This window comes from Lithobates pipiens, unplaced genomic scaffold (genome assembly GCF_037356315.1).
Source record: "Lithobates pipiens isolate NorthernLeopardFrog02 unplaced genomic scaffold, aLitPip1_a1.2 Scaffold_28, whole genome shotgun sequence".
Taxonomy (NCBI): domain Eukaryota; kingdom Metazoa; phylum Chordata; class Amphibia; order Anura; family Ranidae; genus Lithobates; species Lithobates pipiens.
The window spans coordinates 15958429-15984179 of record NW_027507789.1 but is presented as its reverse complement, the minus strand read 5'-3'; the positions used below and the strand labels follow the sequence as shown (position 1 = coordinate 15984179).

The window sequence follows — 25751 nt, the reverse complement described above, 5'->3', positions numbered from 1 at the left end:
AATATTTTTGAATTCAATTTTTGGTGCCTGGAGTTTAGCTTTAAGGAATTTGTTTTTTTAGGTGAATATTGCAGGCCGACAATACTAGGCCACTGTGCAATGCAAGGATTAATTGCTGTGGTCTGGGTTGGGAGGGGGGCTGGGGACAGTAAAGGAAATACCCAATCCTCTGTGCCTCCCTGCATCTAGATCAGTTCCCTGCAGCTTCTGCACCCCTGTGGTCTTGACATTATCAAGACCAGAACAGGGTCATAGCCCTACACTGGACCTGAGGATGCAGAGGGACAATCCACCATTAGATCATGGGACAGCGCCACCTGCTGGGGAGCAGAGGATCAGGTATGTGAAACAGCTTCTCTTCGCAAACAAGCAATTAACCCTTTGCAGTTCGGGCACAACACCCCAATTTTTTTTTCACCTGCCTGGAGCCGGGCTTTAAAGCGGTATCAAACCCAAAGATTAATTGTATTGCAGCTTACCAATTTTTAGATGTGATGGCTGTATTTGTTTTATTTTTTTAGGCTTTCTTTCATCTATTTTCAATTGGTGATGTAGCCAGTTGTTTTCACCGCACAAGAGCTCCAGCAGAATGTATCAGTTTACATGGATGAGACAAACCAATTAACACTGGCAGGGGTGCTTACAAAGATCATCTTTTATTTATGTAAAACCTTTATCATAAAAGGAAAAAAAAAGGTTTGCTATAACTGATTATAATGTGTGAGCTGGAGTTTGGCTTCAATTTTTTTTAGTGTACCTAAATCTGCTAGTACATCTAACACTTCCCTTGCCCAGACTGACAGTGCTGCTGTATGCTGTGCTCCTTCACTAATACAGGTGGTGTGTTACTGGCCAGATCACCAGGTGAAAACAATAGGGAGAAAAGGCCAAAGAAAAGAAAAACGAATGCAACCACCACATCTAATGATTAGCCAGCTGCGATATATGACATTTTTGGTTTCGGGTTTATCACTGCTTGAACCTCTTCCCGCCCACGCTGAAAGACTGCTACAGCACGGGCTTACTCTGCAGGGAGGGTGTGCATGGACATCCTCCCATGATTGGCCAGTGCTACTTCGGACTCACAATGGCCCTTTACCGTGTGCTCAGCTGTGCCCAATCACAGCTGATCACAGATTTAAACACAAGCCAGTTATTGGCATTCCTTTCCTCACACTGACAACTAATAACCGGCTTGTGTTAAAGGGACATCGACACGAATTTTCACTGCAGTCCGCACAGTGCCACCTATCAGAGCCCATCAGTGCAGCCTCATCAGTGCCCACCAGCGTCGCCTCATCAGTGCCACCTACCAGTGACTATCAGTGCTGCTTCATCAGTGCCACCTACCAGTGATGCCTCATCAGTGCCCTTCAGTCCGCTTCTATCAGTGCCACCTCATCAGTGCTCATCAGTGCCAACTACCAGTGCTGCCTCATCAGTGCCCATCAGTGAAGAAAAAAATTACCTGTTTGCAAAATTTTCTAACAAAATATGAAAAAAAAAAAAAAAAAATTCTTCAAAATTGTAGGTCTTTATAGTTTGTTTAGCAAAAAAAAAAAAATCAAAAATCAAAACCCCAGTGGCGATAAAATACACCCAAAAGAAAGCTCTATTTGTGTGAAAAAAACGACAAACGACAAACGACAAACATTTAATATGGGTAGAGTGTTGCATGACCGCGCAATTGTCAAAGTGTGACAACTCTGAAAGCTGAAAATTGGCCTGGGCAGGTAGGGGGTGAAAGTGCCTGATTAAAGCAGAGCTCCACCCAAGCTTTGCTTGTTTGCTTCCTAACCCCCCCCCCCCCCCCTCCGCTGCCACATTTGGCACCATTCGGGGGGGGGGGGGGGGAGAGAGAGGATGCCTGTTTTTGACAGGTGCCCGTCCCCACTTCTGGGGGACCTTGCTACGGCAAGGTCCCCCAGGAGTTCAGCCCCCCTCCTCCTTCCACGGTCTCCGGCCATTCAGAAAGCAGAAAGCGCAGCACGCATACGCAGTAGAAAAACAGCTGTGAAGACGCAAGGCGCAAGGAATGGCGACGGCAGCACCCAAGAGCCGATTGAAAAATGCCGACATTATGGGCTCCCGGGACAGGTAAGTGTCCTTATATTAAAAGTCAGCAGCTACAGTTTTCATAGCTGCTGACATTTACGTTTTTGGTGGGTGGGCTGGAGCTCCGCTTTAAGAAACCTGTATACAAGCATGATGCTAAACATACATTTTGTAGCAAAATGTCTAAAATGACATCTCTTTATTCAGCATTAGAAAGATGAATGTGCATTTCCACCCGTATATGTATGTGACCAAACATGCAGTCATTTGCTGGACCGCCAAAAACATGTATGGACTAAAAAAATAAAAATAAAATTTAAAAAAAAGCATGCTGGGATATGTAGTACCACAGCAGTATGGAGTCGCAGGCATGGCATGCTGGAAGTTGTAGTTCTACAGCAAGCTGATGTGTTGCCAATATCAGGGAGGGCTGATAGTTGTAGCTCTGTGAAGGGCCACATGCCCATAGTGTACACATCAGACTGATGATAATGGGAGTTGTAGTTCCACAGCACCCCTAAGCAAAAGACAACCCAACCCTGGGATAAGTGTCAGCCCTGTGTGCGGCAGGCCATGCTGAGACTTGTAGTGCTCTGAACTGATGGTACAGAACACACGCGCGCACACACACACAGGCTGGTACAACACAAGGAATGATGTCATTGGCCTGATACATGATACCTGATTGTTGTAGCAGATCCACAGTCCCCCACACACAGGAAGTTCAAGCTGGAGAGACAACAGAGCCCCCCGACTGGCTGGGAGATGACAACTCGCATCACTTCCTGCTTTCATCACGTGGGATTCTGGGAAGTGCAGTCTTTCAGTCCGTTAGCTGGATGGCTTGCAATCCTTTTCTAAAAGATAAATTCCAAGTTAGACATCTAAACGTTAAAAAAATAAATAAATAAAAATTTAATCAAATTTAAAAGTAAAAACGCATCTAAATACACAATTTTGCACGTGTTCGTAAAATCGTAAATATCATCACAACTACATTGTGCATCCAGGTAGATTATACTGCGTTTTTTTTTTCAGGACAAATTGGGCTTTTATTTGGTGGTAAATGGTAATGGGGTTTTTTTTTTTTTCTAACAATCAAAGGGAAACAGGCCCAAAATAGTAAGAAAAAAAAAGAAATAAACTACAACATTTTTAAATTTAGCTGTATATATTTATTTCTACTACCATAACCTTCCACCAAATGACAACCTAAATTAAATACTACTGCTCTTGGCAAATTGCAGCAATACCACATACGTGTATATTATTTGTTGTTTGTACCTGTAGCATAGCCCAGCATTTTTCTTCTTTTTTTTTTTTATCCTACCTAAAACACATTCATTTAAAAAATAAAAATCTGTGAAAAAAAAAAAAAATACTAACCCTGACCCTGACCCAAACACTGACCCTGGCACTGACATAACATTAGAGCTGCATGGTTCTGGCTAAAATGAGAATCATGATTTTTTTTGCTTAGAATATAGATCACGATTCTCGCAGCGTAACATCTTTCACATTAAAACAAAAAAAATTGGGCTAACTTTACTGTTTCTTTTTTTTATTATTCATTCAAGTGTAGTTTTTCCCAAAAAATTGCGTTTGAAAGATCGCTGGGCAAATACAGTGTGACATAAAATATTGCAGCAATTGACATTTTATTTCCTAGGGGTCTCTGCTAAAATATATATAGTGTTCGGGGGTTCCAAGTAATTTTCTACCAAAGAATATTGGTTTTAACTTAAGAAACAATCATCAGAAAAAGATTTAGACTTTAAGTGGTTAAACTTCCTGCATTTACACATTATTTAAAAACTTGTCAGACTGCCTGTATTTTTTTTCTTTACACACATAAGTTTACCTTTGATCTAAGAAGGAAGAGTTAGTTACAATGTTTTATTTTAAAAACTTGGCAGACTGCCCAGATGTTTTCTTTTGACAGCTGAGTGAGCAGAAGAGTCACTCCACTTGTTATATGAAAGAATCTGCAAACTCTGCAATAGAGATGTCAGAGGGGTTGAATCCAGATCAAATTTTTTAAGGATTAATTGTGCATTTATTCTCTAGGGTCTCTGCTAAAAATACATACATACATACATACATACATACATATATATATATATATATATATATATATATATATATATATATATATATATATAATTGTTTGGGGGGTTCTAAGTAATTTTCTAGCAAAAAATGCTCATTTAAAATTGTAAACAAAAAGTTTCAGAAAATGCCTGGTGGTTTAATAACTCTTTTTAGTAATTACTGATACACTTAGGTGCTGCAGTTTTGATTTTGACTTCGTTTCTGGGATTTAGGGGATACCTACATCCTCCCATGTTTTTTGTTTTTTTTAGGTGTCACTGGAACAGGAAGGAATGGTAAATCTCCCCAGTGAGACACGGAACAGTACAAAACTTGACAGAGTTCTGACTCCGAAGCCGGCCATACATGGATTGAAATACAGTCGGTTCAGCAAGGACTAGACTATTTGTCATATTGCGTGGCACTATTGTTTTAGCTATACATTTTCAGGTTTGAACACTTGTTAGGTGTCAGCAGCAATACATTTTTACATATATTTGTATAATTATCTTCAGTTCTTATCATCTATATCGTCCATATTATTGAAATGTTGATCCATATTTTGCGTTTGTCACCAGTCATATTTTGATATTATTCTGCACTGATTTTTAGTAAATAAATATATATATATTTGCACACTATTGTATTCCTTTTGTCTTCAGATTAGCACAAATAAACAAATTTGAGTTATTTTGCTGATTTGTGGAAATACGTGGGAATCTCCTTAATCATAGATCCTTGCTTATTTTCATAAATATAAAAAACTGTTTAATATTTCAGTATAAACATTCCGACAACATGATCCAGCACTTCCAAGGAAGGGAGCGATAGACACTGTGCCCACCTGGGAAAGCTGCCTCATGGAGTCTTCCAAGTTACCTACCAAGAAACTCAATGCTCACAGAAATATTTCTAGGAAATATCAGATTGTAGGGTCCCCTGGGTCCAAATCTCTGGAACAGAGCATAAGCTTTGCAGCCAGGACCCAAACCCAGTGCCTTTTGGAGAGAATTCTTGCAGTAGCAACTGCACGTTAAATAGGGAGGAGGGGAACGGAGGGCGCCCAGATTCGTGTCCCAAATCAGTGAGAACCCCTGAGAGCTGATCGCACAAACCAGAAACATCTGCAGAAAATTCCTCCCTTGACACAAAGGTACCAGAGGATGATGCCCCTGAGACAGTGGAAATACCAGATAAGGGCAGGAATTCAAAACTAATCAGACCCTTAGGGGAGCCGTTACAAGGTAAAGTGTGGAGGGGGGCCCTCCCTACCTGACAGATTTGGGAGTCAATCCCATAGCCTTCCTCCCTACCTCTTTGCCAGTGCGAAGCCATGACTTAGTAAGGGTTAGTAGGCCTTTAATACTCAATAAGGGTGTGTCTACCCAGCTGAGAGAAGTGCCGGTGATGTATCAAATAGTGTCCCCCATCACATAGTGTATGCCCTGCACTGCGCTTGCGCAGTACGGAGGACAAGGAGAAGCCGCCGAACATCTCTGAAGATAAACGGAACCTGCGCAGGGAGTCCAGGTTCAAGCCCCACCATCCAAGTGGACATAGAGTTAGAATAATTAATTAAATAAATAGCCGAGTGAAGCGAGGCCGTGCCCCAAGCATGGCGAGTGGCTCTGTTACTATGAGCAACCGTATGTTCACTTGGATGGTGGGGATTCAACCAGGACTCTTCTTCTTCGGAGACTTTCGGAGTCTCCTTCTCCTCTGTACTGCGCAAGCGCTGCGCCTGCGCAGTAAGGGGCGTACACTATTCGATAGATGGACACTTTTTGACAAAACACCGGCACAAGCCAGAACACAAAAGTGTCAAGTCACAAGAGATAGGCAAGTGTTCCAATACTTACTAAGCTCTGGCTCCGATGTGCTGTAACACAGCTGACCTGTTTAGTGCTGTAGCAGTCAGGAGCCTGCAATTGCACAGGGAGTCAGAAAAATGGCACCTCCACACGTGATGATGGCATTGCACACATGTGCCGGTCCTTTTCTTTTGAATTCCACTACTGTGGTGTATTGCTCGCTCTGTAAAAAAATAGCCTACACTGCCCCAACGCAAAGGAAATACTGTTAAAGGGAAAAGACTGACACATGCTCCACCACACAGGCGTTCACCGATCTATACTGCAGGGCCAGCATGCCCAATCTTCACCTTTCACAGTGGGTGCGCCCTGCAGAGCCTTTACAGACTCACCCCCCCCCCCCTCCAGGGGATTGACTGCTCTGGACCTGTAAACCACCCTGCCAGCAGGGTCAGCAGATATACAATACCCCGGAGATCACTGTCTGAAGGATCCAGGACCAACTGGCAACATTACCCTGCTCTTGCATTAAGAGTCTGGGTACAGACCCTCTTTGCCTTCTGGCTATAGGCAACTGATCAAGATGTAACCCTTTTTTCACACCAGCAGAGGTGTTTAGAATGTGCTAGAAAATAAGGGACCACACAAGAAGATCTTCAGAGAGACATCATAAAAGACACTAGCTAAAAACAGACTTAGCCGTGCTGGGAGGATTTATACCTAAGCCAGGAGTTCTCCTACATTTTTATTTTTTTTTGGCCAGTGTTCATTCAAATGAAGGTGGAAGCATAACCTAAGTAGTCATGTATATGAAGTCCTTGGTGATGAATGATAAGGAAAGCTCCTTTTACCCCATCCTCAATAGTTTGTAAAAAAAAAAAAAGGAGTGTCCCTCACCTAACACCAAAATTGATGTGTTGGGATGCCATTAAAAATGAACTGCACCAATGCTGTATGCGTTACCACAGTGCAATTATTCTGGTCTTGGTGTTCTGTCTAATTAGTGAGCCCAGGAGACAGACGTATGTTAGTCTATGCTCATCAATGTAAAATATCCAGCAGAAACCGGATATTCCTAACTTGCTAGTGCTCAGAGATGTTTATGTTGGTACCCAGTTGGCACACAATTCATCTACCTACAGTTTTTCAGGGCACAGAGGAGCTTGCTCCTTCTTGCCATGATGACTATAGTCCTGTTAGTCCCTTTGCGCCCTGTCTCCACGGTTACTCGTTGTGCGCAGTTGCGCAATTATGACATGAGTTGATTACTGCCAGGTACTGTAACAAAGTACAACTCGCTATTGCTGCAGTGTTGCATTTTACTACCTTCCACTGACCACCCTCTCCTGACGGGGATAGTTCACTGTAGTCTGGCCTGCACAGTGGGTCACGTCTCTATTGACTTTCTACAATGGCCAATGTAAACAGCTACTCCACTGGTTTCATGGAATGTTAGGAGAGTTAATGATCCACTGAAATGCACCATGATCGCCTCCTGCCTCCAGAGGTTTCACCCAGCTATTGTAGGTCTCCAGGAGACACATTTGACTCGAGACACTGCCAACTGTTTACACTACCCCTGGATCGGTAAGATATACCATTCCACTTGCTCTGCTTTTTCTCATGGGGTGAGTGTACTGGTGCACAAGGCCCTGGTATACCAGGAACTGGACTCAATGGTGGACTCTCTAGGTCACTTTGTTTTTCTATATTGTAAATTATATACTTTAATACTAGTTTTGGCTCAAGTCTATATTCCTCCTCCATTTTCCAGGGAAATTTTGCAAATATTACTGTCTTATCTTGCTGACAAGCCTGACCTACCTGTTCTGATTATGTGGGGGAATTTAATTATTTCGATCCCCAACTAGATAGACATCCTCCAATTTCTACAGCCTCTCGGGGAAGGGGCACTACCCCTTATGCCCCGTACACATGATCGGACTTTCCGCCAACAAAACCATGGATTTTTGTTCGAAGGTTGTTGGCTCAAACTTGTCTTGCATACACATAGTCACACAAATGTTGGCCAACAATTCCGAACGTGGGAAAGCGGTGACGTACGACGAGCCGAGAAAAAGGAAGTTCAATAGCCAGTGCGGCTCCTTCTGCTTGATTCCGAGAATGCGTGAACTTTTGTGCTACGGACTCATGTACACACGATTGGACTTTCCGACAAAGTTTTACTAGCGGAAAATTTGAGAATCTGCTAAGAAACATTTGTTGGCGGAAAGTCTGACAGCAAATGTTTGTAATGTAGAGTAATTCCCCCTGGGGGGTATCGGATCACTCTCCCTTAACAGTGTGGCATCTATCCACTATGTGCAGAGCTCCATGGAGGATGAAGGTCTTTTGGCTTCAGCCGTTTCCCTTCCATGAACGCATTAACCAGCAAATTGACAGATTTATCCATACCCATGCAGAGTGTGATTATGTTCTTTTGAGATGGGAAACTTTCAAGACGTGTGTCAGAGGCACTTTCACAGCTGAAATAAATGGTGTCAAACATACATCCTCTGTTCTCCTTGAGTAGGTGGAAGGCCAGGTTCGACAGTTGGAGTTGTCATATGTGTTGGATCCATCTGAGGGAGGGGGGCATAGATGCCAATCCAGGACTTGCTGGACCGACAGATCCTCCACCGCGGAACGGAAACGTTTCTTTACAAAAATGGCGTTTTATGAAGAGGGGGAGAAGACAGGTCGCCTGTTGGCAAAAATCACCAGGTCGCAGCAGTCCTCTCCAGCTATTGGAGCCATTTGCTCCTCTACTTGACATGTAGTTAGCGAGCTGGATCAAATAGGTCTTGGAATTAGCATCTTTTTACTCTGCTCTATATAGCTTTTCAGTCAGCCAATATATGCTCCCTCAATGTCATAATTATATATTTTACTCAGAGTGCATTATACCCTAGTAAAACTCCACAAGATGGGAAGGCTTCCCGATCCATTATGTGTTAGATGCTGACGCACATCTGGGGACCTTATTTGTCTCCTTTGGCGATGCCCAAAGTTACATCGCTATTGGAGTGAAGTCCTCTCCACGCTTAATAGATTATTCCAGGTGAATGTTCCTTTAAACCCTATTCATTGTTTACTGTGGATACTTGAAGAGGTGATACCCAAGGAAGCAACTAGAGTGGTTTTCTGAAGGACCCCATTTCAGGCTAGGAAGGTCATTCTACTGGGCTGGAAGTCCACAACTGTCCCATCGGTCAAGACGTGGGTGACTCATATGGGGAACAAACTCCTTTTGGGAGAGGTAAATATATCAACATAGGGGTCGACTTGCTATGAAAAACTTTGGTCTCCATGGCGTAATGTCCCTGGACTAGCACCCAGGAAAAAGTTGTCTCTGTCTATTGCTAGTTTTTATTTTCTAAATAAAAACTTCTTTGATTTAAAAAAAAATAATAATCCAGCAGCAGGGCAGTCTAGGGATGATCGGAGGGAACTCAATGAAATTACATTTGCTGTAGAATTGTCAATTTTATCAAAACTAGACTGATTTTACCATACAGCAATATTTATAAAAAAAAAAAAAAAAAAAAGAAAAAGCTCTACCTTCAAAAAAACAAAACAAAACAAAAAACTTGTACTGCTTTGCAAGCTTGACACCCCCCCCCCCCCCCCCCAAGCTACACTGAGCTGCAAATCAGTGCACCATTTTTTTAATGTCAGTATTTGTTTCCACCATTTGTGGAACGTAGTCAGGGGTTGTGTTCATGTATTATCTAAAAAAAATTTGGTCTAATGGCAAAACCAGTTGCCAGGTTCTAAATCCTTCACAGTCATAATTTTCTGTATCGCATACGCAATATTACGAAAAGTATTGTGACACCTGCCTTTACATGAACATGATCTATAATGGCATCCCAGTCTTAGTAAATACGGTTCAAAATTGAGTTGGCCCACCCTTTAGGCCTCTTTCACACGGGGCGGATCAGTAAAGATCCGCCCCGTGATGATCCGCTCGCTCAGCGGGGATCGCTCCGTTGTCCCCGCTGAGCCGGCGGCGGACAGGGAGGTCTCCGCACACTGTGCGGGGACCGCCCTGTCAGCTCTCCTCTATGGGGATCGGACCAGCACGGACCGTGTGTCCGTGTTCATCCGATCCACTCTGCAGACGGACAGAAAAATAGGATTTTCCTCCGTCTGCAGAATCGGACAATTGCGGAGGCGGACAATAGCGGGTGTCTGCGGATGCTCATCCGCAGACACCCGCTATCCCATAGGGATGAATGTATGGCCCGTATTTCATCCGCAAACGGATGGATGAAATACGGACATACCATCCGCATGTGTGAAAGGGGCCTTACAGCTATAACCGCTTCAACTCTTCTGGGAAGGCCGTCCACAAGGTTTAGGAGCGTGTCTATGTCCAATTGTATTATTAGGTCTCCTTAATTTATCCCCAGTATCGCTCTTCCACCATATAAAGTGCTTGACACCACCTTGTAGAAAACACTCACCAGATTGCCATTTTTGTACTTCCTTCTCACTTTTGGCTCTCTATAATAACTCCACTGCTTCCACTCCACCTCCAGGTACACTCCAGACCATACACCAAGATAGAGACCGCAATAGTAAAAACTGCACTTACAGGGTAACACAGCTTCCCATTCAATCTAATTCAATGGCACTACCTGGTGTCAGGCAAAGATGCAGTGAACGCCAAGCGCCAGAAATGATGTCACCGGATGTGACGTCAGCAGCGTGGCTCCACCCAATGCGTTTCATTTGTGTGACGCCGTCAGGAGACCTGGTTCTAATGATAACTATACATGTTCCTAGCTAGTCACGGATGGGTGGTCAGCTTGTGGTACACAGTCATATCACACAGCAAAATACATTTTGCCAAAATCAGTCAACTTGTGTCTACATCTGTACAGCTTCCTACCCCACCTGCCACCACCGGATCTTATCTTTGCTTGGCTGCAGGGGGAAATAAAACACCCAGAAAACAGACATCACACTTAACGTAAACATTATTTATTAATCATCACTGCTGTAGCAAAGAGTCAGTATTGCATATTACGGTCTAGTCTACTATAACAGCTGTGATATCAGCAAACAACAAATGAGAATCTGGACATCTGCCACCTTATGTTGAAGTGGACAGTCTCAGTACGTTTGAAAATGAAGGTAAACAAATAAATTGCTCATTAGCCTGATGATGGGTTTCTTAAATCCCTCCAGGTCTCCGCTAAATCCTTCACGGGAGAGACAGTGATCACAATGGTTGTTCTCACCAAATGCACGTCAGGTGAGCTGATGTGGTATTGGGGACTGCATTAAAAAAAAAAAAAAAAAAAAAAAAAAGTGTGCAACAGTAATACAGTAACCCTTGCATTAAGAAAACAAACAAAATGGGTGCCGCTCGCCCCCAGCCCCCTTATACTTACCTGAGCCCCACCTCTATCCAGCAATGTGAGCAGCATCCCTCCCTCTCCTCATTGGCTCACACAGCAGCAGGAGCCATTGGCTGCTTCTGTCAATGAAAGCCAGTGAGCCAATGAGGAGAGAGCAGGGGGCGGGCTGAGCCAAGCTCCGTCTGTAAATGGACGTCAAGTCACAGGAGCGTGGCTCAGAAGCGAGCCTGCTTGAGTGCCCCCCGTAGCAAAAGGCTTGCTATGGGGGGCACTCAGCTGGGGGGGGCCCGGGACTGCTAGGTGGGACCCAAACAGAAGAGAAACGGGGCTGCTCTGCTCATAACATGTCAATAAGTATAACGTGTTTATTATTTATTTATTTACCTTTAGAATCACTTTGAAGGGATTGTAAAGGCAGAAGGTTTTGTTTTTTTAACTTAATGCATTCTATACATTAAGATAACAAAAACTTCTGTGTACAGCAGCCCCCTTAGCACTAATACTTACCTGAGCCCATTTTTATCCAGCGATGTTGCAGGGGAGTCTCAGCTGCCAGGACTCCACTCTTTATCGGGACTCCCGGTGTTGTCAGTCTGTCAGCCAATCAGTAGAGGAAACAGGGCTGGGTCACGGCTCCATGTCTGAATGGACACAGGGAGCTGTGACTTGGTTTGGGTGCCCCCATAGCAAGCTGCTTGCTGTGGGGGCACTCAACAGGAGGAAAGGGGCCAGGAGCACCGAAAAGGGACCCAAGAAGAGGATCCGGGCTGCTCTGTGCAAAATCCACACACAGAGCAGGTAAGTATAACATGTTTGTTATTTAAGAAAAAAAAGACTTTGCAATCACTTTAATTGCATTGCATTGAAGGGAGAGCTACAGCATCAAGCTGGAACAGCAGTCCTCTGATGCTTAAGGAAATGACCTGATCTGCAGCAGGGCATGTCACGCTCCGACATTGGAAGCTATGCATTATTCCTAACATGACTCACCAGGAAACTTTCTACCAGGAGGAACTTTCTACCATTTATAGAAAAACTTAAAGTCCTTAAAATACAATATGGAATAAAATACAATGTAGACGTACAAGTTGTAGCACTGTCACTGTTGTGAGGGCTGCAGGCAATTCAGTATATACAGTTTTAACAGATTCAAATTCAAGTAACAAAACTGTACATAACCACCAATTCACAAGCTGTTGAACACAGCCAACATATCCTCAATGGAAGAACACAACTTCAACCAGGACTAAGGCCCCGGGGTAGGCAGAAGAGGTGGCTGCTTTGGGCATTTCAGCAGGAGGGTGGGCATAGGAGGGTCAGAAGCTGCAACCTTTGGTACTGCAGAATGCTGCTCAGCCACTGACTTCAACTGTAATTAATAAAAAAATAAAAAATAAAATAAAAAGGAAGCCGATGAATAAAAAAAAATATTGGGAGCGTCTTCGGCCATGCCTCCTTTGAACATCATAGGAGGCAAAAGGGGGCGGGCATAGACAACCAAGCACATTATTTTTCATGTCTGGTTTTGGAGACCAGTAATTTGCATATTAGCAGCCCCTCCCAGCGTCAAGGATAAAAACAGAATTGTCAATTTAGGTCTAAACAGTTCTGCTGTTAGATACTATAGAAAAGGTTTTGTTTAGGGCAGCATTCTTCATTAAAGTAGAACTATAGGCAAAACCTTTTTTTTTTCCATTTTGGATAGAGCACAGGAGGGTTATAACCCCAGTCAGATTTTTTATTTTTTTCCCATCTGTGTCCCATTGCAGAGATTTCCCTTCACTTCCTGACCCATAGCCAAAACAGGAAGTGAGATGAAATCCCTGCAAATTAAAGTAATCCCCTGGGGACTCCCAGGTCACCAGAACTAGTGCCCCCCTTAGAAGATTTCCCCTCAATTACTTTTCTAGGGACAGCCCTAAATTTGGGATTTTCTTTTACTTTCAAAGAAACAGTAAACAAGATAAATAGAGAGGGTGAATCTCCTTAATAGAGAAGTAGGGGAATCAGGGTTATTGCACATTTATACTTTCCTAGGTCGATGCTGCATCTGTCTCCGGCCACCTCTACACTGAGAAACAAGCAATCTAAGCCCTTGTGCACAAGATCGGAGATTCCGACGGAATGTTTCCTATCGGACCGTCTTGTCGGATATTCCGACTGTGTGTGGTCTGCATCGGACTGTTTCCGTCGGAATATCCGACGGACCAACTTTTCCAACTTGCCGGTAAAATTTTCCGACAAAATGCTCCGATCGGATATACTCCGATCATGTGTAGCCTACTCCGAGGGACAAAGTACCACGCATGCTCAGATCAAATTCCTAGACCAAAGCTATTGGCTACTAGCCTGAACGTAGTCCCATCCTAACAAAATAACGTCATCACGTTATGTACAATCGGATTTTCCAACAACTTAGTGCGACCGTGTGTATGCAACATCACTTCCGGACCTCTTCCGGATTTAATCCGTCTGAATTACTCCAACGGATTTGGTTGTCGGAATCTCCGACCGTATGTACAAGGGCTAATACTGCTGATTGCTCAGTTCTCACAGGTCCCCGAATAGAGAGCTGGTGCCTGTCAGTCAGCAGCTCTCTGCCATGCCCCTTTTCGCTCACTGGAGTGCTGGGCTGTGGAGGCAGCAGGAGTGTTCCACTCAGCCTTTCAGTGGCTTGCTGAGAGGCTGAGCCGGATTCCAGTCCAGACATGTGGGTGGATCCTGACTCCATGGCTGCGATCTCTCCTGAGCCTGGACCAGCTCTATGATGTCATCGGGAGAGAGCAGACTTCAGACCGCTGTTGAAAACGGGTCACAGGAGTGCAAAATTAACTGCATTCCTGTGATCCATAGAAGTACAGCCAGATGAGCTTTGGCTGTACTTCTCCTTTAATGAGGGCACAGACAGCAATAAAAACTGACAGGGGCTATAGTCCATCTCCACTCCATCCAAAGCTTAAAAAAGTTTTGCCTTTAGTTAAACTTTAAGCCACCTCTAGAGCTGGTCATTAAAGAGACTAAATTACATGGGCCTCCCAACCATTGTGATTGGTTGTCTCAGTGGTCACACGATTGGGAGGCGTCCTACGAGCTCCCAATCATTCCTAGGTGACCGGGAATTGTCGATGACAGCATGGTGACAGTGCTGGGGGCACCAACTGAAAGCTTCCCCAGCAGAACAACGTTGGCCGAATGTATATATGGGGCTGCATGACATACCATCCAGCACCATGCGGTTACATATATGCATACAATTGCATAATCTCACTTTCAAGGAAACGAAAGGCTAGGTTCACCTTTAAGAAAAAAATAATAATAAATGCACGTTTTTGCAGGTAAAGAAAAATGTGCATTATTTTTTTACACAGGAGTCTGCAAAGTACTTCACCCACGATTAGTGGGTCACTGGTGCAACGTTAGGCTCCTGCAGGCATTTCCTACAGCTCTCTGCCTGTACCTCTGTATGGGCTTTCAGTTACTGAGCTACAGAAGTGTCAATACACTTTTAGTGCACCAATCAGTGCACCCGTAGTTAATTGAGAACTACAAGTCTGTCTGCTGCAGTGGAAAATGGGACTTGTATTTTAATCATTCACAGATCTCTGCGAATGAAGGCGGAGCCCCACACAGCCGCAACTGTGGGAAAGAGGACAACCCCCCACTGTCATGGAAAGGGGGGGCTCAGAAAATGAGGTGTTTAGCAACATGTTACATACTAAATTGTTGCTAAAGGCAGAGAGAGTCTTTAAAGTGTATGTAAGCAAAGGCAAACATCCAATCCTGTTCAGCTGCCCTTCTGCTGCTCAATTTTCTTGCAGGACATCCCCGGGAGGAGCGTTTAGTGCTAAGCTATCCTCATGTGCCGGTCCGATCACCTCCGGGGCTCGCTTTGCCTCCTCCTCATGCTCCCACTTATGTTTTGTGAAAAGTGATTTCTGATTGAACTGTTTCCCACACACAGGGCAATTATAGGGCTTTTTGGGCACGTGAATTCTCTCATGTCTGCTCAGCTGGGACTTGGTGTCGAACAACCGGCCGCACGTGCCACACTTCACCGTTTTTCCCTTGATGTGCCTCCGGTGGTGGACAAGCAGAGTGCATTTGTGGCCGAACCTCTTCCCGCACTTGTCACACTCAAACGGCTTTTCCCCGGTGTGCGCCCTCTGGTGTATGATATACTGAGATATGTAGTCATATTCCAGGCCACAGATTGTGCAGGCGTAGCGCTTGTTCGCGTGGTTCTCTGCTTTGTGCTTAGTCAGTGCCGATCGAGTGCTGAACACCTGACTGCACTCCTCGCAGGTCACCACCTCCTCATCAGCGCGGAAATTCAGGTGCCTCTGTGTCTTTAAGTGGCTTCGGAAGCCCCGTCTGTCTTTCAAGGCTATGTTGCACCTCAGACACCAAAATGTTCGAGACCTCCCGTCTGCAGAGTACTCGATCCTTATCTCAGGGTTCCCCAGAAACGCATCTTCAGTTTTGCGTTTTTTGGAGCCATCAGAATCATCTGATAAGGATAATTCAGAATCGCTGAACTCGCTGTTGTCACTCTGCGGCTTCCATTCTGGGGAGTTCTGGCGATCTGGGGAAGGTTTTGCTTCATCTTCGCTCACTGACTCTGCCCCTGAGAAAAAAAAAGACAATGTATGTAATATTTCTAAAACCCTCTAAAACATCAGCAAAACAATGGCCTTCTTACAAAGGCTACTCCAAAGTGTTCCCCAATAGTTTTACTGATTAATGTTAAGTTACTCTGGGCATTTTTCTGTTTTACCCATTTTTATTAATAAAATAAAAAAAATAAAAATAAAAAAAAAAGTCATAAAAAACAATATTCATTTGTACAATGAGGAACTGTCAGGAGACAATGGATACAAGCAACAACATCTAGATCAAATGGGAAACAATATAGTCGCACATCATAGTCCAGCAAGGGAACTAGCAGCAAATAAAAATTCCACAGGTGCATTAAGGGACAATCCTGACTTAAAGATATACTCTGGGCATTTTTAAGCTGAACTCCAGCAAGGAGGAATAGGATATTAGTAGTAATCGCCTTCCTTGTGCAAAGCAAGCCCTCCATTTCTTTTTAAAGTCTGGTTTTCCAGTCGGTCTCCTCCCCCAAACAAGTACTTTAACTACCTCCCACCCACCGCATAGTAAAATGATGGCGGACAGAAACACCTCTCATTCTGGGACATCATATTAAGTCGCCCCAGTGTCCCCGCTCTCACGCGCAGCACAAACGGGCCGTGTTCCTAGGACATGGCATGACCCCAATCTGGGTAAAGAGCCGATAATGCGGCTCTGTAACCATGTGATCAGTTGTGTCCAATCACAGCTGATCACATGTAAAACACAGAAGTGCAGTTTTTCGTCTCTCCTCGTCTCACAGTGACAAAGTGTGAGGCAAGGAGAGCCGATCAGCAGCATTTCCTCGCAGCAGAGAGTGTACAGGTAATCAATTTATCAATGTAGCCCCAGCAGTGCCCATCCATGCCACCAATTAATGCCCAGCAGTGATGCCAGTCAGTGCTGCCTATCAGTGTCTGCTCATCAGTGCTGCACATCGGTGCGGCCTATCATTGCCCATCAGTGTGGCATATTAGTGCCCATCAGTGCCCTCTCATCAGTGCGGCATATTAGTGCCTCCTCATCAGTGCCCTTCAGTACCGTCTCATCAGTGCCCATCAGTGCAGCATATTAGTGCCTATCAATGCACCCCATTAGTGCCCATCAGTGCAGCCTCATCGGTGCACATTAGGGGCAGGGAGCTGAAGTTGCACCCTGCAGATCTTAGTGAGAAAAGCTCTGACAGCTGATTGGAGGGATGAGTGAGAAGGGATGGGAAAGAAAGGAAAGGGAAGGGAAGGGAAGGGAAGGGACATTGCCGCCGCCCCCCCCCCCCCCCCCCCCCTTTACACAGCACACAGGAACAGAGTACGGGCTGTCAATCACAGATCTCTCCCTGTCACCTTTTTTCTCTTGGGATCATGTAAAACATGTTCCAATTTGTTTCACCCCTCACCCTCTAAATACTTATCTGAGTCCTCACTTTATCTAGCTATATCCAGATATATTCAGATTTTAGAGCAACGTATGCTCAGGCAAGAATGGGACATCATCCCTCTCCCAAAACTCCCATCAACAGGTCTCCTCAGTTCCCAGACATTTACAGAGTGTTGTTAAAAGCAGAGGGGATTCTACATCGTGATAAACATGGCCCCACCCTCAACTTTTTTGAGACATGTTGCTGCTATCCATTTCAAAATTACCTTATTTATTTCTTAAAATAAGAAGCCCACTCAAGACCGAGACACAGGAAAGGACTGAGGTGTCTTGATCTTGGGTACACACAGGAAGAACAAGCAGAAGTGACTCTGGTAGGTGTTATTTCTGACCCTACAATACCTGAAGCCAAGTCTTGCTGGGATTCTGTCAGTAGAGGGTCATCTGGGATTATGTCAATGTACATCTCCTTGTGAGCTTCAATATAGTCCCACTCATCTGAGGTGAAATAGACACCAATGTCACCACATTTCACCGGCACCTGCAACATACAACACTGCTCAGCAACATGCATGGAACACTTGAGATCACCCCAGGAGCTGAGGGGTTAACTCAATGGGCACCACAGCATTGTAAACTACATTCATTATACAATGGAATCATTTCTTTGTGTATTCTGGTGCATGAAACCTTGGCACTACAAACACAAACTCCAGTATACAGACAACTGTCAGTTCTGTTCTAACTGTCTGTCTGGACATAAACCTGGAAGCAGCCACTGCTGACTTGCATTTTAAAAGTGCAAGCTTCAAGTGTTGTCATACTTGCTTCGTTATTTATTAAAGCCGGCCATAAATGGATCAAATCAGCAGGGACTGACCGAGATTCGATCCATCTATCGGCAGGCTGATTATACCCAATCGATCCATCTATTGATTTGTGTACAACCAGCATGTTGGATTCTCAGCATGCGATTACTTACAGAGGCGATAACTGCTAACAGCAATCACTGTGTTCTCCCTACAGGGATGGCTCCCCACTCTTCCCCATTGGAAGAACACTATAGCTCCACGGGAGAGATTTCCCCATTCCCAAAGTCATCAAACAAGCCAGAAACGACTCCAAGGACGTCAGGGGTGTGATAACGTCATTGGTTACAAAACGCACAGGAAGGAGTTGTGGCGTCATTGCGTAACGGCATGCCAGAAAAACATCTGCGGATTAGCATCCAACCAGCTTTGCTGTCAATGGCTGCGAACATTGATGGCTATGTTCTGGCAGTGGGGCAGTCCCCCTGTCACAACACTACTTCCACCTAGCAGCACTGGGGTTGTCGATTCAAATCCCAACCATGGCACTACCTGCATTGAGTTTGCATGTTCTGCCTGTACGAGTTTCCTCTGGGTACTCTGGTTGTCTCCCATATTCCAAAGACATGGTGATAGGTTAATTGGCTCCTGTCTAAATTGGCCCTAGTATATTTATGCATGGATGTGAGTTAGGGGCCTTAGATTGTAAGCTCCTTGAAGGCAGGGACTGATGTGAATGTACAATATATCAAGCGCTACGTAAATTGACAGCGCTATAAAAGTACCTATAATCAGTGGTGTATTTTGGTTTTGTGCTGTCCAAGGCAAGACTAAAAACACCCCCATCTAAATTTGTCCTACCCCAGCCAGATTAAAAGTATGCATGCCCGTGCAAAGGCAACAAACAACGTAAATTTTACTATCCATAGGCGACATTTTAAAAGCCTTTACAGGTTACCACTTTGGATATGCAGAGCAGGTCTGGTGCTAGAATTACTGTCTATGATCTGACATTTGTGTTGATACCTCACATGTGTGGGATGATCGCTGTTTGTGTGCATGCAGGGCCGCCCAGTTCGCCTTTGAGTGTGAGCATTAGAGGACGGGGGCACTTTCAAATTTATTTATTTATTTTTCATTATTCTTTTTTTTTTTCGCTTACACGGTTGCTTTAAATTTAATTAAATTTTTTTAAATTGGCTGGCCACTCAGGTCTCCGGGTGGAACGGGAGAGCTACAGAAGGATGTCCCCCCCTCTACTTGTAAAAGCAATCGAGCGGCTAGTAAGCCACTCCGACTGCAAGTACAAGAGAGCTGACCGCCGGCTCTAAAAGACAGTACCGGGGTGATGCAAGCAGGCATCACCCCGGTACTGTTTGCCTTGCGGTAGATACCCACCCCCTGCCTGTAATAATTATAATAATATTAATAATAGCTGATTGCTATTGCTGTACTAACATGACATACCGTAGTTAGCACAGAGACATCCTCACTCATAGTGTGTACCAGGCAATATGGTAACCGACTCCCAATCACCTGATTGCTGTGACAGCCAATCACAGTGATTAGATGATTGGGAAAGCCAGGAAACTCCTCCAGTGTAATGTTAAATGGGCAGCCACTCACCTCATCTAGACTTTCAAGGTCTCCCTCTTTCTCTGCAATCATCCATTTCTGCAGAGGACACAACATAATAACATGATAAGATGAGGGTAAAATGCAGAGGAAAAAAAAAACATGCCTTTCTTGTAACCCAAATAATTAAATGCAGAATCCAGAAGTCCATCTGTAAAGCCTCGAACACACTAGAAAAAAAAAAAAACGAGAGCTTGCAGAGCTAACCAATCGCTAACCAAGCGTTGTTAGTGCGGCGATCTCCCCCACTGTGCCTTTGTGCTTTGACAGGGGGACCCCCCACCCTCTGCCAGAACACACTGATTAGTGCTGGCAGTGATCAGATGCTGGTTTTCCAGCATGACCACTTGACAAAAGCCAGTCTCTAAACTTTTGTAGAACAGACAGGTGTACACACGGGTCAAAAGTTGGATAATATCCGGCCCGTGTACACAAGGCTTAAAGCGGTTGCAAAGGTTTGTATGATTTTAGATAAAAATAACAAACATGTTATACTTACCTGCTCTGTGCAAGGGTCTTTCACAGAGCAACCCCGATCTTCTTCTCGCGTGCGGAGAAACGCTTTCCATGGGGGTTCCCATGTCCTGCTGGCTGCTGTGTCCATTGACACAGACAGAGGGACTCGGCCCCGCCCCCCGTGTCACTGGATTTGATTGACAGCAGCGGGAGCCAATGGCACATTTAAAGAGGATGTAAACCCTTACATATACTGTACCCAGTGAAGTGACTGGCCTCAGGTGATACACAGATGAAACAAATCTTCCAATGTAAGTTGTACCTGTTTATCTGCAGTCTTCTCTTCTCTACATCCGTTCAAAGTCCAGAAAGTATAAAGCTTGTCTGAGTTGTCAGAAAAAAGGGGGCATAGAGCTGAAGTTACACTCTACAGAGCTCAGCGAGGAGAGCTCTGAGAGCTGATAGGAGGAAAGGGAAGAGAAACCCCCCCCCCCCCCCCCCTTTACACAGAAACAGAGCTGAGGCTGTCAATCACAGACTGTGCTGGAGTTCCCTCCAGCACAACTTTCTATCTCTTGGTGTCAGGAAATACAGAGGGATATGCTTTGTTCATATTTTACGTCTGAAGTTTACAACCTCTTTAAAGCTGCACTTCAGGAACAGAATTTTTTTTTTCTTGCAGCAGGACTCCACCTGTACTGAAAAAGTAACATTTTGTCTAGGGTACCAGCAAAAAAAGCATTTTGTACCTACCTCACCCCTTGCTCCCGCAGGCTCCTCCTTCCATACAACCAGTCCCCTGCAGTCTCTCCTCTTAAGCACTCAGTCTAGCAGTGGCAGCTGTGACCTCATCATATACAATGCAGGACTAGCAATGCTGCATTGTAGGTAAGAACGTCAAGGGCCCATCCATGAGCCACAGCATTCGGGGAGAAGATGTGAGTGGCAGCTGCTGGAGGAGTAAAGGATAAGAGAAGTAAAATTGCTTTATACTGGTATCCTAGGCAAAAACAGAGCATTTAAAGTGGGTCTAAAAGCTCAAGGTTTGCATTCTATGCATGAAGATAAAAAACCCTTTGGGTGCAGCAGTCTCCCCAGCCCCGCCTAATACTTACCTGAGCCCCATCACAATCCAGAAACTTGCACGAGAGCCTCGGCTCTCCTTCCTCATTGGCTGAGACAGCAGAAGGGAGCCATCCTGCTACTGTCAATGACAGCCAGTGAGCAGAAATGTACTGGCCATCGGGACTACCGGGAGTTTCCCAGTTGGCAGATGGCTCAGTGGGCCAGTTTCAGTGACAGCGGAGGTAGAGCGGGTGGGGACTCCCAAACCTTGTCCAACAAAAGGCTAATCCCCCGCTGTGCAGCTGTTTAGAAAAAAAAACTTCTAGCGGACTATTTCATCACTTTCGGCGGATTAATCCGCAGCAGTGCACTACACAGTTGAAGGCCGCCCTGTGCTATATCATTGCACTGGAGCCGGCCAGGAGCAGTGATGCAGATTAATCCGCCTAAAGCGATGAAATAGTCCGCTTTCTGTCCCCCGGCCCCCACTGAACACAGGGGAGACTCATAGAAGTTTTTTTTTCTAAACAGCTACACAGCAAGAGTCAAGAGATTAGCCGATTGGTGGATAGGATTTGGGATTCCCCGCTCACTTACCTTGCCCCCTAACCCCCCCAGTTTCCTCCAGCCCAGTTAACCAGCTCTGTGGTTCCCAGGAGGAAGAGAGAGGACCAGATGTACCAGCAGTGCATAGCTAGTCCTGGGCTCCCAACTCCAGAAGAACCACCTGCAGGACAAGCACTGCAGGTGGGGGGGGCGACGGACTAACATTGGTGGGCACTTATGAGGCTCCGCTGCATTAATGGACACTGGTCTGGCTGCATTAATGGGCACGGATATCAGGCTGCGCTGATGGGCACGGATATCAGGCTGCATCAATGGCCACTGATATCAGGCTGCATCAATGGCCACTGATATCAGGCTGCATCAATGGGCACTGTCCTATGCCCAATAGTGGAATTTTTTACTTTTTTTTTTGCACAATTGCATATAGTTTATATACTGTCTTTTTACTTGTTTGCAAAATTAAAGTGAGCCGGTCTGGATGAAGTCCAGGGCCAAATTTTTGTCCCAGTCCAGCCCTGCCAGTGAGCCAATAAGGAGAGAGAAAGGGCTCAGGAGCGAACCTGCTTAGGTGACCCCATAGCAAGCGGTTTGCTCTGAGGGCACTTGGCGGGGGGGGGGGGAGAGAGGCCAGGAGCGCCAGCTGGGGACCCAAGAGGAGAATTGGGTGCACAACCATTACACAGAGCAGGTAAATATCACGTTTGTTTTTTTGTTTTGTTTTTTAAACTTGCCTTTACTATCACTTTAACTCTTCCAGTGAAGAATAAGCCCCACTGCAGGGACCAATTTTTTGGTTCCCCAGAATTTAGCTTTAAATTATAATGAAATGAATTAAACTGTTTAACTCCTGTTCTGGTTCTACTATTACTTACAATCTTTGTTTTATAAATGAACATCTAAAGATCAATTGAATATTTAGTTTAACCACTTGCAGCTGCCCACAGTACAATTACTGCCGGCGGGCGGCACAGCCAGGCACCAAGACGTACCCCTACCTGCTGACCTGTGCTGTGATTGGACACAGCATGAGTTTGTCAGCAGCTTACAGCCAATGGTTATGACTTTATAAAGAGATGGGGTTACCACCGCTCCAGGTAGGTCTGCTGAAACAAAAAGGTTTTTCCTCCAGGAAATGAAGAGCCCCAGGTGCCGGGCTAATGCATATAGCAAATCAAGGTGAGTAAAAAATTCTGGACAGCCGCACTCCAAATGAAATTTCTTGTGCCTTCATTAGAACATCAGGAACACACTGTACATGTCACAGCAAAGTAATGCAGAGCCAAAAACAGCTGATGCGTTTCACACTAAACATAGTGCTTACTCATAGCTTAAGTTATGAGTAAGCACTAAGTTTAGTGTGAAACGCGTCAGTTGTTTTTGGTTCTGTATTAGTTTGCTGTAACATGTACAGTGTGATCCTGATGTTCTAATAAAGGCATGAGAAATTTCATTTAGAGTGCGGCTGTCCAGAATTTTCTGCACACCTTGATTTGTTATGACTGTATACCTGCTGATCAGCTGTGGCCAATCACATCACAAACCTCTGTGTTTGTAAACACAGGCTCTGGCTGGATAATAAAAGCAAGGAGAGAAACCCAGCCAGATCAGTGAGTAAAAGCAGCATGCATACACTTGCATACATTTGTTCGGCATACACTTAAAGCGGAGGTCCACCCTAAAGTGGACCTTCCGCTCATTGGAATCCTCCCCCCCTCTGGCGCCACAATTGGCACCTTTCAGGGGGGAGGGGGGTGCAGGTACCTGTACAGTACAGGTATCTGCACTCACTTCCGGCGTAGATTCTGCAGAAGGTACGCCCCTTTCCGCAGAATCTACGCCCCTTTCCGAAAGTCCCCCGCTGCCTGCTGGGAAACACACGGATCCCAGAGACAGGGGGGACCATCCTTATTGCGCAGAGCGACTCGCGCATGCGCAGTAGGGAACCGGGAAATGAAGCCGAAAGGCTCCACTTCCTGATTTCCATACCCAAGATGGCGGCAGCAGCACCCGAGAGACGTTTGAGAGATCGGCTTCGGGTGCCGACATCGCGGGCGCGCTGGGCGGGTAAGTGTCACTATTTTAAAAGTCAGCAGCTGCAGTATTTGTAGCTGCTGGCTTTTAAAAAAAAAAAAACGGCGGACTCCTGCTTTAACCCCTTGGTTGCCCTTCTGATCACTCCTGTCACCCATCCAGTGCCAATAGTACAGTGCCAGTGTATTATCACTAAATTAATGTCAGTGCCCCTCCCAGCACCATATTGCCCACTACACTAGAAGTCACTGAACAATGCAATTACTAGTATAGTGTCTGTAAAGATCAGTATCTTGATCACAACTATACTAGTGTCCCCAAAAATGCCCCCAAAAATGCAGCGTTAGCAGGATCAGCCCCCGATCACTGCCAGCACTTGCGACATGTAGCAGAATACATTCTAGGCATAAAGTTAAGCAAAAAAAAGATTTTATTAAATATAATTTATAACGACAAGTAGAAAATATTGTTTTTTTTTTCAGATATATCTGTCTTTTTTCGTTTATATAATACCAAAATAAAAAACATAGTGGTGATCAAATACCACCAAAAGAAAGTTATATTTGTGTGAAAAAAAAATGATATAAAAATGTTGTTTGGGTACAGTGTTGCATGACCACACAATTGCCAGTTAAAGTAAGGGCCTGGTCATGAAGGGGGTAAAGCCTTCCAGTGGTCAAGTAGTTAAATCAGCTAAATACATTCCAGGTGCATCAAATCACAAGTGCGCAAAGTATTAAAATTGGTTTTATTTAGAAAGCGACCACAGTAGAAAAACCTGTCCCCTGCCAGCATGCTGAAGAGATAGACCCTTGCTTTCTGTGTATAAAATAGTGGTCTCTTTGCAAAGGTCTGACAACTCATTAGACAGAGCTAGAGCTCTCAAATCAGTAGGGAGTGGCACTTTGAAAATTAGACTAAGGAAAAGGGGGGGGTTCAGACCTTTGCAGGGAGACCACTGTTTCCACACAGAGCATGAGTCCTTCTATTCTCAAGCTCTCTAGTCTCCTCCTCTCATGCTAATCTCCAGGATTTCTCCAGACCTTCTATCATCCTCTGGAACTCGCTACCTCAACCTCTCCGGCTATCCCCTACTCTTGCTACCTTCAGGCGATCCCTGAAAACTCATCTCTTCAGGAAAGCCTATCACGTCTCTAACTAATCTTTTACCACTTCCATCAGCTCATTTCCCAAAGTTACAACAGTCTGTACCACCTGCCCCACCCTATTAGATTGTAAGTTCTTCTGAGCAGGCCTCTTAATCCTCTTGTATTTTATTGTATTATAACTGTGTTGTCTAACTTGTACATTGTAAAGCACTGCGTAAACTGTTGGCACTATATAAATCCTGTATAATAATAATAATGCTGCAAGGACCTTGGTTTGTGCACTGGTCCAAATCATTTGGGTGGAGGGGGGATTATGGTGTGGGGTTGTTATTCAGGGGTTGGGCTTGGCCCCTTAGTTCCAGTGAAGGGAACTCTTAAGGCATCAGTATACCAAGACATTTTGGACAATTTCATGCTCCCAACTTTGTGGGAACAGTTTGGGGGTGGCCCTTCCTATTCCAACATGACTGCACACCAGGGCCGTCTTTAATATTGATTGGACCCTGGGCAAGAATTTTCTTGGGCTCCCCCCCATGCAATTTCACTCTCCACCTGCTCTGAGACATACAATAAATAGCAGCTAGACTTAAAATAAGTTTACTGTATCAGATCAGGCAGCGATTGCGATTGGTTGTTGGTTGTTACAGCATATCATTACTGCTTAATGCCTGGTTGCTAGAGGTTACAGTACATATTACGGTTCAATAATTAGTTGCTAGAGGTTACAGCAAATGATTTCTGCTT

The 25751-nt window shown here is 44.8% G+C and overlaps 2 protein-coding genes across 2 annotated transcripts in view; both read right to left on the bottom strand.

Annotated features, from left to right (window-relative positions):
• Positions 1 to 2846, bottom strand: part of LOC143935121 (uncharacterized) — a 32264-nt gene extending 29418 nt beyond the window's left edge. The window contains exon 1 of the mRNA XM_077458761.1: positions 2737 to 2846. The gene's annotated coding sequence lies outside the window, so the exon portion shown is untranslated. The remainder of the gene's footprint in view (positions 1 to 2736) is intronic.
• An 8078-nt stretch (positions 2847 to 10924) lies between these two features.
• LOC143935120 (uncharacterized) overlaps positions 10925 to 25751 on the bottom strand; it is a 32227-nt gene continuing 17400 nt past the window's right edge. Inside the window, exons 5-7 of the mRNA XM_077458760.1 lie at positions 19771 to 19818; positions 17738 to 17876; positions 10925 to 15950 (exon numbers count right to left, since the gene is read on the bottom strand). Of these exons, the coding sequence (XP_077314886.1) occupies positions 15130 to 15950; positions 17738 to 17876; positions 19771 to 19818 (1008 nt within the window). The 3' untranslated portion in view covers positions 10925 to 15129. The remainder of the gene's footprint in view (positions 15951 to 17737; positions 17877 to 19770; positions 19819 to 25751) is intronic.